The sequence below is a fragment of the Lacerta agilis genome, chromosome 13, assembly GCF_009819535.1.
Source record: "Lacerta agilis isolate rLacAgi1 chromosome 13, rLacAgi1.pri, whole genome shotgun sequence".
NCBI lineage: Eukaryota > Metazoa > Chordata > Lepidosauria > Squamata > Lacertidae > Lacerta > Lacerta agilis.
In genome coordinates this window covers 36,477,525-36,493,893 of record NC_046324.1, presented here as the reverse complement: position 1 = coordinate 36,493,893, position 16,369 = coordinate 36,477,525, and the positions used below count along the sequence as shown (strand labels likewise).

At 41.3% G+C, this 16,369-nt stretch overlaps 1 protein-coding gene across 5 annotated transcripts in view; it reads right to left on the bottom strand.

Annotated features, from left to right (window-relative positions):
• Positions 1-16,369, bottom strand: part of CRAMP1 (cramped chromatin regulator homolog 1) — a 42,140-nt gene that overhangs the window by 22,651 nt on the left and 3,120 nt on the right. For all 5 annotated transcript variants that reach the window (XM_033168059.1, XM_033168057.1, XM_033168061.1 and 2 more), the window contains exons 2-7: positions 15,931-16,355; positions 8,189-8,382; positions 7,184-7,337; positions 5,592-5,675; positions 2,773-2,821; positions 1,267-1,352 (exon numbers count right to left, since the gene is read on the bottom strand). In XM_033168059.1, coding sequence (XP_033023950.1) covers positions 1,267-1,352; positions 2,773-2,821; positions 5,592-5,675; positions 7,184-7,337; positions 8,189-8,382; positions 15,931-16,354 — 991 coding nt within the window. In that variant the 5' untranslated portion in view covers position 16,355. The remainder of the gene's footprint in view (positions 1-1,266; positions 1,353-2,772; positions 2,822-5,591; positions 5,676-7,183; positions 7,338-8,188; positions 8,383-15,930; positions 16,356-16,369) is intronic.

Below are 16,369 nucleotides of genomic sequence, written 5' to 3'. Positions count from 1 at the left end.
ATTATCCCTGAGAGTATTCTTGGGATGAGGAGTGGGGAAATGATTTTCTAACAGAAACACTAGTAATAAAAAAAGTTTTTAGTAGTACATTAACTAAAACTGAATAACTAGTAAGAGAAAATCTTTGACCCTTTCATCCATCACTCAAGAAATATTTCTGCCATGACACCAAGCAGTGCATCAATACAATTCTTCCATCTTCTCAACATGCCAGTGGAGAGCTCGTTGAAACACAACAATACTTCTTAACGCCACAGGAAGAAGAATTCTGCTTGGGCTGCCACTCCATATGCCTGGAACCCTGGATTAGTTTTTCACATAAGGTGCCTCTGCTGTCGCACCCAAGCTGAAGTTATCAGCAAAATATACTGCACAATCTGAGCTGTACAGAGTGTGAGGCCACCCACAGCCTCAGAAACAATACTGGCATCATAATTAAGAAGGCAGACAAAGGAGGAGCGGTCGTTATCATCAACAAAATGGACTACATAAAGGAGGCTGAGAAACATCAATACCATGTTTTGCACAATGGAGTTTTATTAGACGTATTAATAAAGTCACTTTCCTAAACCAATTCTATTGTCAACGAAGACCAGTTTGCATAACCAAACTGGCATTTGTGGATCCATATGCAAAAACGAATGCAGGATTCCTCACAAAGCTCAAAGCCCATGAATCACACCCTTCTCACACCTCAAGGAGTCACACGACCCCTAGAGCATTCACCAAACCCTGCATGGGTCCACTCAAGCCACAATTATTATTATTATTTATGGAATTTATATACCACCCACCTGGAGAGACAGTTGGCTCTCTCCAATGTCCGAAACTCCCATTGTTCTAGGCGCATTTTGCAACAGGGAATTTCATTAGTGCGAGCAGTTTCTGAGCTCTGGGGACAGTATTGCGCCTAAGATTTCCGATTAAAACTGCAGAGTGGAAGGAAAGGAGGACCTTTTTCTGCCTCCTCACTTCCAGCTAATCTCTGAAGACTGGAGAAGACACCCTCTTAACACACTTACAGGGGTGGGAAGGGAAGAACTAGACCATGTGAAAAATAAGCACAATATTTTAGCTGCAGTTCATTCATTTTCAGCTTTGTATTCTTGTTATAAAAAAGTGTGCCTAGACATTCCGTTGTTGTGCCCATAACCTAGGTTTAAGTTGCCATTTAGCTACTAGCCTTCATATATCAGTTTCTAACACTGGGTCTCTCCCTTGGTGATCTGTTTCAACCCTTTTTTCCTCCCAGAGCCTCTTACATACCATCTGGATCACAGAGTTTCTTCAGAGCCCTGCACATTGGGGCTTTGATGCGAAGATTCCTCCCTTTGTAGCGTACAGTTGTAGCCCTAGAAACGTTTAAAGAATGGGACAATTGAGGGCACCAGAAGCATGCACGGCAACTCTGAATGTGACTTGAATACTTGTTTCTGGGAGGTTTACTGAGTAATCACACCAGCCGTGGTTTTGAAGCCACAGAAAACGCCACAGTAACCTACAAAACACTGTAGTCAGTGCCAATATTTTTCTTCACCTTGTCACCAATTACCAGTGTCCACTAATCTGATTCAGCATATTGGGAAACCATGAAACCCATATGGCATCTGTGCTGATCCTTCAGAAAACACAATTAGCGCTTGCAGAGAGTACTCTTTCAAATGCCATGCAGAACAATGTTGCAACATGGTGAGCAGCAGAAATAGAAGCTGTACTTCATGCTGCATCCAACTAAGGGTGTGGGTGGGAGATTCAATTCACTACAGATGGAGAGATCCAGCCATGTGGCACCAGTGAGCTTTCTTTTACTGTGATGTCTTGTTCTTAGCACAGTATGGTTGCTTGGGGGCTATTCTTCTCCTGCTGTTTGTGGAGCATGAAAGCTGCATTATTAACAATCTGAGCAAGGAAAATTGCCTGTACATATCAGAGTGAGAAGGGCAGGCAAAGAAATCACCACCAGTCTACTCCAGCTAGACTGTCCTCCTTACCACCACTGGGCTAACTACCATCAACTGCCCTTGGGGAAAGATCCCAGGAGGAGAGGGAAGCAGGCAGACAATGCCACGAACCCACTCCTGCTCCAGTTGAATTGCCCTCTCCAATAAGGCTATCTATCACCAGCTGCTCTGTGAGAAAGACCCTGATAACTTGTAATGTGTCTATCTAGTGTGTGTATACATATACATATACATATACATATACATATACATATACAAGTGTGTGCTTTAAATCTGCAATTATGTTAAGGCACCTTTGAAGGACTTATAACCATTCTTTCAGGATACAAGAGAATGTAACACTTTTATTGTTCTTCATTAAGTGAAAATAGCACCTCAAGTTTAGCATAGTGATTTCTTCTGAACTTAGTTTCAGAAGGTCAAAGCAACAGCAGCAAACTCTTTAAAACTAGTCAGTTCTCCCTGCTCTTATAAAGCAATTTTATAACACACCTAAGGTAGTAAAATCATTTCCTTTGACGAGCAGTGGAGAACTTGTAGTCCTCCAGATGCTGCTGGTCTACGATTTCCATCATTCCCAAACATTAATCTTTCTGGCTAAGGCTGATGTGAGCTGGAGTCAAACAACATTGGGAGGACCACGGAGTCTCCATCACTGCCTTAGAGCTCTGGGATGGAATAACAACATTTGTGTGCATCATGCTTTTCAGGCAGGACACGTTCAGAGTAGATTCACAACCTCAGATAATAATGCACCTCAAAAGCTAGACATTGTACAGTGATAATGCTAAAAAGCAAAGAAAAAACATACCCAACTTGAATAAGCTCATTGAGTTTAGCTGCATTTTTGTCATCCATACCTTTAAGTACAAAACAAAAACAGATCAAGCAGGTCAGTTTGACTAACATTTAACAAAGAGTTTTTTGAAGCTATTCCAAAGAATGTACACACATACATGTACATCAACATTAAAAAAACTTAGAACTACAAACATAATATTTCTATCATCCCACAGAGCTCTGAAAAAACATGAATCCATGAGACTTTGAATAAGAATTCATTTTTTAAAAAGCATTTCCTCTCCTGAAAGTGAGAGTAAGGTGTTCTGAAAGATGGAGTAATGATTAGCAGGAGAAAGGGGAAATGGTGGATTGATATATGCATAAAGGTGAAAGGAAAGAGTTGGGAGACTGGAAAGGAGACAGAATGGGATCACATGGGATAAAGAGTCAGGCATTTACCAATACAAACACTGTAATTTCCCCAGTGAGGCTGGCTCCACTTGCTCTGTTTGGACATGAGCCATGGTTTACTGTGACAGCAACAAGTCTATGTTTCTGCACTCCTAACACCTCCTTTAGTATAGCTGTAATGAGAATAGATGCTTTTGCTCCCAATTTCAATTAATTACATGTCATGACTGAACCTTAAAGAGTCGTTACTTTTAAATATACAGTGGTACCTCTGGTTGCGAATGGGATCCGTTCTGGAGCCCTGTTTGCAACCTGAAAGGTCCGCAACCTGAAGCGCCATGTCTGCGCATGTGCACGATCTGATCTGGTGCTTCTGCGCATGACGTCATTTTGCGCGTCTGCACATGCGTGAATTGCTGAACCAGGAAGTAATCCGTTCCGGTACTTCCAGGTTTGGCGCGTTTGTATCCCGTGACGAACACAACCTGAAGCAATCGTAACCAGAGGTACGATTGTAGTTTTGATCAAAGAAGCCAGCTTTACAAACCATGGTTAAGATTAACCACGGTTTGTTGGGATGACATGACAATCTGTGGTTAATCAAAACAGACAGAAAAAGCTGCTGATCTCCTTGTAGCCGTGCCAAAGGAAGGGGGTAGAAGAATGCACAAGCCTGACGCTCACCTAGACATGTTCCATGATTTATTATGTCATCTGAACAAAGCCAGTATGCAAAAGCAGCTGTCTTATGTGCACCAAATCCGTTACCAAGGCAGCACAGTATTATGGAAAGATTGCAGCCTTCACAAGTCTTGTTGCAGGAGAGCCTGCTGACAAAATGTGAATACTTATGAAAGAAAGAAACTGGGAGTTCAGAAAGTCACAGAGCAGGAGACACCAAAGAAACGGTGTGTGCTAGAGGAAGGATTGTTCTCTGCTGCAAGGGAAATGCACACTTTTTATTGCTTTGCTCTGAATATACACCTTTAGATGGATGGCTTGGGCCAAGGAATGAATGCAAGCTTATTATTCTGAACACACAAGAGGGTGTGTGTGTGTGTGTGTGTGTGTGTTGAAATCTGTGTGGTGCAGTGGTTATGGTGTTGGACTAGGATTGGGGAAAGCCAGGTTCAAATCCCCATACAGCCATGAAACTCAGTAGGTGATCTTTGGTCAGACACTACTTTTAGGCTAGCCTAGCTCATCAGCTAGGAAATGAGGATAAAATGAAGGTGGAGAAAGCCAGTACATGGAAGAGAATGGTATACCAGTAACTCCCTATTTAAGTGCATTCAAGGCACGTGCGACCGCGCACGCACACATTGCTGAAACCCAGAAGTGGCACGAAAAGGGGCAAAAACAGTCCTAAGAAGAGCACAAATACAGCAAAAATGGTGCGAAAACAGCATCTAGCAATCCCACAAGCCTTTGCAAGTGCAATCCCAGGGAGCCTTTGCACCGACCTTTGAGGCCTGTGGAGAGTTTGAGTCCAACAATAACAGGAGGGCCACACATTTCCCACCACTGATTTAACTTTTGATTTGTCCAAAGTAAACTTCATTACCTAAAAGGTTAAACAAGGCAATGATTTTAGCTTCTATGTTACGCCAGTTAAGTATGGCCAGAGTATATAGAAAAATCAAATAAAAAGCAAAAAATTGTATAGCCTAGACAAAAATACGAGTCTGTTGCTGACAGATCTAAAACCAAAATGGGACACTCAGAAGGTATTTCATTTTTATATCCCAAATCTGAACCGACATCATCCCAGGTTTTTGTTTTCGAAGGAAGCTGTATCGTTAATACATGGCATTCATTATCATTCTGTTATGCAGGGACAAGCAGATCTCTCACTCTATGTGAATTACCCTGTTTCTCCTAAAATAAGACATAGCCATAAAATAAGCCATAGCAGGATTTCTATGCATTTGCGAAATATAAGCCGTTCCCCGAAAATAAGCCATACCCCAAAAATAAGCCATAGTGACGTGGTACCTCCCATTAAAACAGCCTGGAGAGGCGTGGCTATGCAGCGTACCGATGCGACACGGTTAAAATAAGACATCCCCTGAAAATAAGCCATACTGTGTTTTGTTGAGCGAAAAAAAATATAAGACGGTGTCTTATTTTAGGAGAAACACGGTACACCCAGAAAACAACAGAAGCCTCCTTCTGTATTTTCTTTTTTGTGTACTTGAATATTTTGTGTTTTACTGTTTTGTACTCTGCATGAAAGAACAAACTAAAAGATTATGCTCAGAAATCTCCCTCTGAAGCAGTATTGACACACAGAAAAATACTCGAAGAAAGCTCTAATGAAAAATAAGGGCACCAGAAACGTCAGGGGAGGAGATTGGGTAAGTAGTCTTCCATGGCAGCACAGAAAAAAACCCAAACACTTTCTAATTTCATGGCACTAAAATGCTGTGTACTTACAGCCCCCAATCTTCTTCCTTAGCTCCCCATAACAAATTAAGCCATAGAGCTCCAGGGAGGATTTTTTCAGCCCTTGAGAAAACACTGCAAAGAAAGAAAACCACAGGTGTTAAGGGAAAAGAAAAACAATATTCACTTAGAGAATGATTAAGCCAGCAGATACTAAACACTCCCTTATCTAACAATTCTTAGGTCTTGAGACAAACACCTAAATATATATAAAAGTTAACTGGTATCATTGGTATACAGCAACAAGTGTGCTATAATGTGAAGATCCAATGTATTTTGCAGCTGGATTTTAGGACGGAATGTGCTAATGAACAGATATCACATTTCCCAGTATTTTAACGACCTGGACAAAAACCAACTTAAAAGGGCTGTCATAATTTCTAGTCTATTCTAGTACCAGAGTTCACATTTGAAACCACAGGTTAATGGGAATGATGTCTCCAAAATATTCAATACTCTCTCTCTCTCTCACACGCACACACTCCTCAAATCCCAGTAGTTCATGATTTGTGTATTCAAGGCAGATTGAAGGTATGCAAGTTGGCTTCTATGAAGGAGGTTAGGGCAAAATGGCACAACAGCAGGGCTTTCACTGTTTTAGCCCACAAACCAGGGTATACACTTCTAACTCAAGGTCTGCCATTAGTCATCCTGGTGCAGACTGTTGAAGGACTAGGCTATTTTAGTATGTTTTGCTGATTTTTTTCCCTGATGTTCTAATTTATTGTAAATGACTTGCATTTATAGAAAAAAAGGAAGTGCAATATTATTTTAATGAAACATACTGCCACAGTGCTGGCACTTCCCATACAGCTGAAAAAAATCCCTAACGTGTTGGTGTCTTAGGGCAGCCTTGTCAACCTTGTGCCCTCCAGATGTTTTGGGTCTGATGTGAGCATTGATCTGATGTACTGTAATCCAAAACATCTGGAGGGCACCAAGTTGATGAAAGCTGTCATAGTGCATGCCTGCCTCCCTCAATTTCAGTCTAACACTTCAGTGCAAAACCTTACGTGCAATAAGGAGCCCTTGGAAAAGGGGCGGGGAGCACCATGCCGCCCAGCTTTAATGCAGGGAAGGGAAAACTGTAGCCCTCCAGATCCTGCTGGACTACAACTCTCATCATCCCTGGCAAATAGCTAATGGGAGCCAAGTCTACAGGTTCCCCAGCCTTTACCGATTTGCTCCACCACTGCAGGACTGTGGAGCCTGTAGGACTACTGGTCTGCAACATGCAGTCCACTATAGGGATATGAAGATGCTATGTGTCACACAATAATTTGATACACTGAATCCACGCAGAGTCCTGCTGCTCAAACATTTATTCAAAAACATTTCATTACTTTTATATTCCACCTTTCTTTCAGCATGGAACTTGAGGTGATGTCCATGGGATCCCCGGCTAGTCTCCCCTCCAGGCACTAACCAGGATGAAGCCTCCTCAGCTTCAGCAAGAAAACCATGCATAGGTACATAACCTTAGCGAGTTCCCCCCACCCTCCCCGATTCTACAAGTTGTTTATGGACAATATAGTATAGTCTGGTTGTACCAACCGCCAAACCAAACCTAACAGTATGCTCACCATTATCAAAGTCAATGTATTTGGAAATCTTGTGCCACGTGCGGTAGTAGAAGTGCCGAACCTGTTCCTTGTTCTTCACCATGTTTGCTGGCTTGCTTTTCTTCTTATACTTCAGGGCAATGTTGTTCTGAATTGCTTCAAAATCTTTTCCGTGCTGAAAAAGCAAATATACCAATACTTTTCTACAGAATGTAAAAATCGGGCAACTAGCCGTCTAAATTATTATTCCGTTTGCTGCAGATGATTTATCAGAGATGTATGGATTTCACAGTTACAGACACACCCACTTCCAATAGACAATCTGCAGTAGCTAATGGATTATGAAAACATTTTTACAAAAGTGTTCAATATAATGGGATCTGCAGTTAGGGATGACAGGAATTATAGCTCGGGGGGGGGGTCACATGCTTTAAATGTGCATTGGATGAGCTTTATATGCATGTTGTGGATCTTCTCTATCATGGTCCAATGACCTTTCCCAAAATAAGCATTTGGAGATACAGACAATACCATAGAAGCATGGGTATAATGTAGAGAGAGACTGGGATATTGGCTTAAAAGGAGAATAGTTTCAAGTAACTTGGGGGGAAATGATTCATACTATCCTCAGTAAAAAAGGAGAAAAAAAAACACACAACTAAAAGCTATTTCACTGCCTGGATGTCAATCCTTATGTAGCCAAAATAGCACACAAGAGGATAACAACAGACTAGGGAAAACTACTAGGTTCATGGAAGATACCCCCACCCACAAAAAACTGTCCAATGAGAACTGAACATACTAAGCAGCCACAGAATGCTAAGTGTCTGCTTTGGGAGGGGAATATGGTAAACGGGGTGAGGAATATAACAGAGTACTGGAAGGGCTGGAACCACAAACAGGAGAAGAACCCTTGGCAATATTGAGAGCCCTGCTTGTTTTGACATAGCACTCAAGTATTCAACCTTTGAATGAAACATAGCATCCAGTTTGGATCTTCGAAACATATCGCTTGAGGACACCCACCTCATAGAGGCCTTCAAAGAAAGTATTCTTATCCTCGGTGCTCCATGATTCCCACTGACGTCTAACCTTCTTGCCTTCTTCCTTTTCTCCCGCTGATGAGCCCAGGTTTCTTGCAGTAGATTTTGAGCTACCAGCTGGGGTGCTGGAAGAGATTCCTGATGAACTGCCTGAGGAAGTCCCGCCATTATCTGCACCTGTAGTAATTAAGACCACCACAACACACATTCTCAGTTAAAGGAGACTAAGTTCACCATATAATTCACAAGCAACACTTTGTAGCACTGCAGAATTAATGAAAATTTGAGAGTTTCAAAAACTACTTTGAGAACTCAATGATTGGGGGGGAAAAGGAATATAGAGTAGCAAGTAGTCAAAAGAGTAGACTTGCCCACTTCGGGTAGAAGTCTCCATCTACATGTCATAATGCAGTGGCATCCTAGGGGAAGCCACCACTGGACCAGAATTACAGCTTGGGCAGAGAAGTTTCTTGGTCACAAGAGGATATGACAGGGAATCAAACTGCCTCATTTCCTGCCAGGTGTCTCATGACTCTTCTAAGAGGGTGAGTGGGAGGCAAAAATTTCCGCAAGGTAGCTGTGCTACACATTCATCAGAAATAACTTTTTCACAAATCTGCTCACCAGAGACTCTCAACAAGTGATATCTATGAGCCCTGTACAAAGACTTGCACTTGACTTATCTTTCTTCAAACAATGAAGATCATGCCCGTTTTGACAAGTGCTAAATTTATTGAACAGGTTAACATGCTCACCTGGGGCTCATGATTTTCATAAAACTGGTTTTTCCATCAGTTAGAGGGGACATTCTTAGTGGCTAGGCCTAGAGCCGTTACTTTCATAATGCAACACTGGTTTCATTATGCAGCACTGACTGGGTGTGTGTGTGGAATTTAAAAGTGCTATATCGAGATATATACCATGCCAGGCCCAACGCCTACTGGCATAAAGAACTGGTCCAGCTCGTAAATAATTAGTATCTGGTGCAATCACTGTTACACCACCACCACCACCACCACCACCACATCATTACTTGTGTTGGTCTACTGGTGTTTATACCAGCAGTGATTCAGTTTAGTCATTCAAACTGAAAACAACAATGAAAAATATGGAACTTTTCACACAGGAAAGAATAGAGCCACACATTAAAAATACACAGGTATCACTTAGTGCAAGAATGCCAAGATGGAAATGTCATTTTATGTTGAATTAATGAAGTATAATTTACAAGATATTTGGGGGGGGTGAGGGTGGTGGATAGAGAGAGAGATAAAGCAATGAGGGGAGACTATCAATATAATGAAAGAATTCAGCTGAGTAGACAGGAGGTTTGAACAAACAATAGTTAAAACAACTCAAGACCTAAAACCTGGATAGTTTTTCAGGGGAAGATGTGTTAAAAATAAGATCTTCTGTCATAACTATATGCCAGTTTCAGTGAAATCTGAGAGCCACGAGACAAACTTGCTTTTTAAAATTTGAAGATAAAGATCAGGTCCCTTTAAAGCAAATAAACATCAGCAACAACAAAGGGACAACAGATATCCTCAGACTTCTGGAAAGAAACTTCCTGGATAATTCCTTTTCTGTTTCTGGAATTAACCATTGCTGCTTGTAAAGCACCTAAACTTTGCATCTTGCAATTTCTTTTGGGTGGGTGGTGGGTGGGGGTGGAGGTGGAGCTGCACATCATGCTAAAGAGAGGTGAGCAACACTCACCTCTTTGGCATGCACATGATTACCTTGCTGATTTCTATCAGAATCCTGAAAATTTCCACTTTGGAACAGTGTGTGTGTAAAGCTCACTTAATCTGTAGGTAATCTTGGTTTCAAATGGTCTTAACAATGAATATGAATACAGTGGTACCTCGGTTTAAGAACTTAATTCGTTCTGGAGGTCTGTTCTTAACCTGAAACTGTTCTTAACCCAAGGTACCACTTCAGCTAATGGGGCCTCCCACTGCTGCCATGCCGCCGCTGCGCAATTTCTGTTCTCATCTGATGTAAAGTTCTTAACCCGAGGTACTATTTCTGGGTTAGCGGAGTCAACCTGAAGCATCCATAACCTGAAGCATCTGTAACCCAAGGTACCACTGTACATTTGAGATGACACTGCTTTATACCATTGCCTCTTCAAAACTATGAAGCAGAATAGTTATGTAATTCTAAAAGGGTGAGATTTACAACCCACAGACTCAATAGGTATCATTTTCTTTATAAGCCAATAATGCATCCTATACGTGGGATACTTAATGCTGACTAAATGGAATTTCATCAGCCTGGTTTTTTTTAAGGATTCTGGCCCCAAAGATTTGTAAACATAAATCTTAGATTACTTCTGGGATACTTTTGTACAAATGCACCAACTAGCTGCCTATTAGGGCACTACAAAATATGTGCCTTCACATGCTACATGTTAGGCACGATGCAGCCTTTGTAACTGACACAGAGAACGTGGCAAGACAGCTGTACAAAATGTGGCACTAAAACAGAACTCAGCAGCAGTGAAATGCCCCCTGAGAACAGGCCCCAAGTGAGTTGTCAGCCATTTTTTTCAGAAAGTAGTACATCTTGTGCTTCAAGCCAATCTAAATGTCTGAAATAGCATTCCACAACTACTGTAAAATAAGGCATAAGAACAATTCAGCCAAGGGCTAATCTAGGGGTTGCCAACATGGTGCTCTCCTGATGTTGTGGACTACAACACCCATCATCCATGACCATTGGCCATGCTGGTTGAGTCTGATGGAAGCTGGAGTCCAGCATCAGGAGGGTCACAAATTCCTCACCCCTGCTTCACACCAAGATGAGTATCTGTAGTGATCTCTTGCAACTACGAATCAGAGATGGGAAGGGTTATGATCCAAAACAATTCCTGACCACAGAAAACACAGTAAATTATGCTGATAAAAATGTTCACAATTCCTGTCCAAAAGTTTAAAAATTTAAAAGACTACTGGTTCTGAAATATTTATAGAATTTTCCTGGGGGGGGGGGGAAGGCTGCTGTTATCACACACTGCAGTAATTTTAGCAATGCATGTGAACAGTATCAGAGATAAAGGGAGTAAAAAAACTTACTGAAAAGCCATGGCTGACAAGGAGAACAGTGTATAAAATTTGATCAGCAGGAAATCTGTAAAGATTTAACAGGGATGCAGTTCTCAACCCCATCCCATAGAGTACTGCACATTTTTCTTCATTTAACTCATTTTTCCATAATAGTTGAAACTGAAGGAGTGTGCATTAGTAGGTGAATGCGTGTAGGTTGATTGAAAGATGGGTGTGGAATTTTTGTGGGCAATGAGTAGAAGTGCATTGAGCAAGTGGAATCCTGATTATGTTCTATTTTATATATTGTATCACATTATCTCATTTTGAGTTTACTTTGCAAACTGCTTTGCAAATAATTTCTGATGAAAAGCAGAATATAAATACTTGAAATAAAAATAATACTGTAACCCAGCACTTTCTAAAACTTACAATCGGCTATCGAACCTATCAGAGGTTGCTCTAAATATAAGTAGCACAAGAACACATTACTTAAGGCTTATTCATTACTAAGACACCATCAAGCTCAAACCAATGGGATATAGCTAGCAACCACTTAAAATTAAACACTAGGTTTAATGAGCATGTCGTTTGTTCTCTCCTGACACCTTTCTTGAACATTCCCAGAAGACATATATATGGATTTCGAAAGGAGCACTCCCTGAAAAACAATGAGAAATTATCTTCCTGAACAATATGTCTGCTAATTCAACATAAGAATGGCTTCTAATTCTACTAGAACACAAGGGCAAAGCAAGGATTCTGAAGGACAGCTCTAGTGGAGGCCATGCAGTTCTACCTTGCCTGCAACTTGCACTGATGCTGTGAACAAATCCAGAAATAGAAGGGAAACCTGTTTGAGATCTACAAATTGATAACTAAGAAGTGGAAATGCATTTTAGAAAAGAAAGGGGCAAGTTGAAGGCAGATAGAAGTGTCCCATGACTCTTCAATAAAACTGCAGAATCTCAATTCATTTTTTTAAATTTCTCTCTCAGCTGTAACAAAAAAAAATCTGGTGATGTCATGTGTTCCATAGTTGAAGTAAGCACATATGTTAAATTGTGAAAGCATTCCACAGATCTATATACTAAAATTCTGAAAGATAAACACACCATTTCTGCAAGGGAAATTGGTGTGCAAAAGTGGGCTTGAAAACACACAACAGAAGCACCTCTGGATGTGCATCCTCATCACAGGCTCATCCTGACTCACTGCCCTGGCTAGAGAATTCCTTTTTAAAGGGAATGTGCATTCCCATGAGGGGCCACTATTGTTGCATGCAGGTAGAATCAGATCAAGCCAAAACAAAGCTCCAAGGTATTGACAGAAAAAGCTACCCGAGTTGGGTTTTTTAAAGAATGCTTATTGATGCTTCATTACGATTGAAATAAAGTCCAAAGACTGTTAGGGGCTTTAAAATGCTGCACTTCTGCAGAGACAGATAGCTTTACATGGATAAATATAATGTAGGAACTATTAAAACAGGGGCTGGCAACCTAAGGCCTATGGGCCACAAGCGGCCATGGAGGTTGTTTAACCGGCCCCCGAACCGCGCCACCTGCTCAGCGAGTCCCAGCGCGCTGCACTAAACCGGCGCAGCACGGCGCGGTAACTTGCTTCCGAGGCACCAGAAATTGTGTCGCACGCGATCCGGCCTACGGAGGGATCTCCGCTGGAGTGAACCGGCCCAGGCAAGGTAAACCTTGCTGACCCCTGTATTAAAACATGCCTGCCTGAGAGTCTAGTTCGTGAATTTCACACAGGTATCATTAATTTATAAGAAGATATATCACACAGACACATATATGGAAATTACACCCATCAACATCTGCAATATTGAAATTTATGCTTAAAGATTAGCCAATATGTCTGTTTTTAAATTTAGGATTCATAATTCACTAACTCATGGACTCACACAAGGAAGGACAAACAGAAAAATTTACTTGAAATTTTTGCCACCGCTGTAGAGTTAAGTTGAAAAAAAGCTTGTCTCTGGACTGCAAAAGCAAAACAAGTTGCAAACCTGTATATCTATCTGTTTGCTTTCCAGAGCCTATGTGCACAGTTTTCTTTAGGCTACAAAAACACACACCATGTGGAAAAGCTCTGCACAAACTACACAAGAACATGGCTGCACTTCTGCAGAACTGCCATACATTTCAATGTGGCTTCTGTAGAAACGGGGGTAAAAGTTGCCCAATGCAATTAAAAAAACACTGGACACGGATCACAGCATAGTGGAAGAGCACAGGATTCCAAGGTTCAATCCCTGACATCTTCAGTTAGAAGAATCAGGTAGCAGGTGATGTAAAATACCTCTTTTGAAGATGCTGGGGAGACATTGCCAGTCAGAGTGGACAATACTGGGCTAGTTGGACATCTAACTTCACAGAACGCAGCTTCCTATGTTCCTAATTATTACTAATAACCAGATCAGCTTGCATACTGCTGAATCCTATATGTTTTCATTAAATGTAAACAATAAAATAAAAATTAGATCAACTTCAGATTATCAAAACCTTCTTTTAAAGGAAAATGCCCCAATTCAACAACAGAGTGCCAATGGAGGATAAGCTTGCACACAAACATAAAATGCAAATATGCTATGAGATGCTTATCTAGACACCACTAATATAGCTAGGTGTGTCTTTTGTTGTAGATGGGAATGAGCATCTATGTAAGGGGCTACTAGTGCGACTAGCACTGGATTGGGGATAAAGATTTCATGGGGCTGGTGTACGGATGCATATTTAAGAAAATAGTGCAAGGGAAAAATACACTAAGCAACCAAAATGGGATTTCTGCACAATGTGATGGAATCATTTTTCCCTTTTACTGGGTTTGCAGTCAAAATGTCTATTTCCCCAATGAATCCACAAGCTTTTGTACTCATTGCCCTGATAGTAAGTTAAAACAGAACCAATTGCGTGATGAGAAAATATTGAGATCAATCCTCTGGACTTTGGGAATATGGTCTGACATCAGACTTCTCATCAATATCTTAATGAATGACTTCTATAATGCACATTTATATAAAGGGTGCTGCAATACTTATTTAAAAGAAATCTTCCAGCATTTAGATGGTTTGCATAAATAGGCAGCATCTTATGAAATGTGCTTCTGTTCAGCATTATTATTACTATTATTATTATTAAAAAATAGGTCTCTCAGCATCCAATATATGTAGGGAGATAAAGCTGCTTATTGATCACCATTTTTGTTTTTAAAAGTCTTAAATATTAATTTTTTTCCTATAAAGGCAATTTGATAATAAAATAAATCCTGAGATGTAGAAAGTTCTTTATAATGAAACCTTAGTCCAGGCATAGGCAAATTTGGTCCTCCAGATGTTTTGAGACTACAATTCCCATCATCCATGACCACTGGTCCTGTTAGCTAGGGATGATGGGAGTTGTAGTCCCAAAACATCTGGCAGGCTGAGTTTGCCTATGCCTGCCTTAGTCAAATATTGGTACTGGGGATTACCTAAAACGCCTTCCAACCAACCAACACAATAAGGAGTTAGATGGCAATGAATAAGGGCTGTATATCCTCAAGAACAAGAATTTGTTCAACTATCTATCATGTTTAACACAAACACATAAAGGGTTCACTGATCAAGAGCACAAGGCAGTATGGGTTATGATACTTATGCAGCAATGCCAAGCCACAGTCTATTTATCAAACCAGGTGTTGCCCCACAGACAACCAGCAAGCCATGGCTTACTTCATAAAAGCTTGGTTTGTTTTCAAGATGCTCTTGCCTCATGCCTTTGTGACTTAATTAGTGCTTAAGGTAGGAGTGAACAAACCAACCATGGTTAAGGAAGTTTGTATACAACATCAAGCAATAGTTAAAACAATCAAGGTTCCTAAGCTTCAGAATGCAGTTCAATGGAAGTAATCAAAACCTAGTGAAGTCTCTAGAAAGGGCATGGCTGATCTAACAAACTATGGTTTAACAAACCAATGTTCAATAAACCATGGCTTAGTGTCATACACAACCAAACATGCCCCAGAATTAAATCTTTTATCACAACTAGTTTCACAAATAAACTTTTGACAAGGACAATAAATACTACTTAGTTATTTGGTAACAACTGAAATGACAAAAAAGCCAAATGCTAGCTACTCAGGATGGAATCAGGGAGTCAAACCTCTAGTTCAATTCTAATTCAATAGCCCCACCCCAATCAACTGACCATGGCTTTTAAAGCTGACCACAGCCAGTTAAACAAAAGCAAAGTCTTGTGATGCCTTAAAGATTCACGAACTGATTAACACATAATATTTTGTGAACTGGAGTCAAATTCATCAGATGCATCTGCTGAAGTGGACTCTGGTCCACAAATGTGATGTTATAATAAATGTGCAAGTCTTTAAGGCTCCACAAGACTCGGTTGTTTTTGCAGCAGCAGGGATGCTACCCCCTCCAGGGATTTTTTTTTTAAATGCCCTTTAGTAATAGGCTTCCTGGTCCCTTTTCTATGCATATGGGGAATAAACAAAACTACAGATTTATCTGGGATACACGAAAGCAGTGGCAGAAACGCAAAGCAAGAACAATCACCCAAGCAAGGCGTCAAGGGGACAAAACTGGCAACGGATGCCAAAGGCACCTTCCTCCCCATCGCATGTGTGTTTTAGGAGGGGTGCGAGGCCAATACTGTACCTTTTCCTTTTGCTGCTGCTGCAGCAGCGGTTGTATTGCTGCTGCTGCCACCTCCAACTGCGCAGGATGCCTGAGAATCCTTCCTTAACCTCTTGCTCTGAGGTCTGACACTGGACCTGAGGAAATGATGCTGGTCGTTGCTGTGGGCAGGCTGGACGGAGGAGGAGGACGAAGATGAGGAGGATGGGGCTTGGGGCAAAGTGGAGGTGGCCAAGAAGGGCCCCCGGTTAGTGTTGCTTTGAGTGATCGCCTCTTCTTCCTTTGTGCTGCTGGTGCTGGGAGCTGCCTCTCCTCCTTCGCCTGCTCCTTCTTCCAGGGACTCTTCTTCACCTGCTCGCTTGCCCAGCTTCCTCAAGCCTTCCTCAGTAGTAGTCGTGCTGGTGTTGCTGCTGCTGCTGCTGCTTTCACCCAGCTTCACTGTCATCCTATGTGGAGGAAG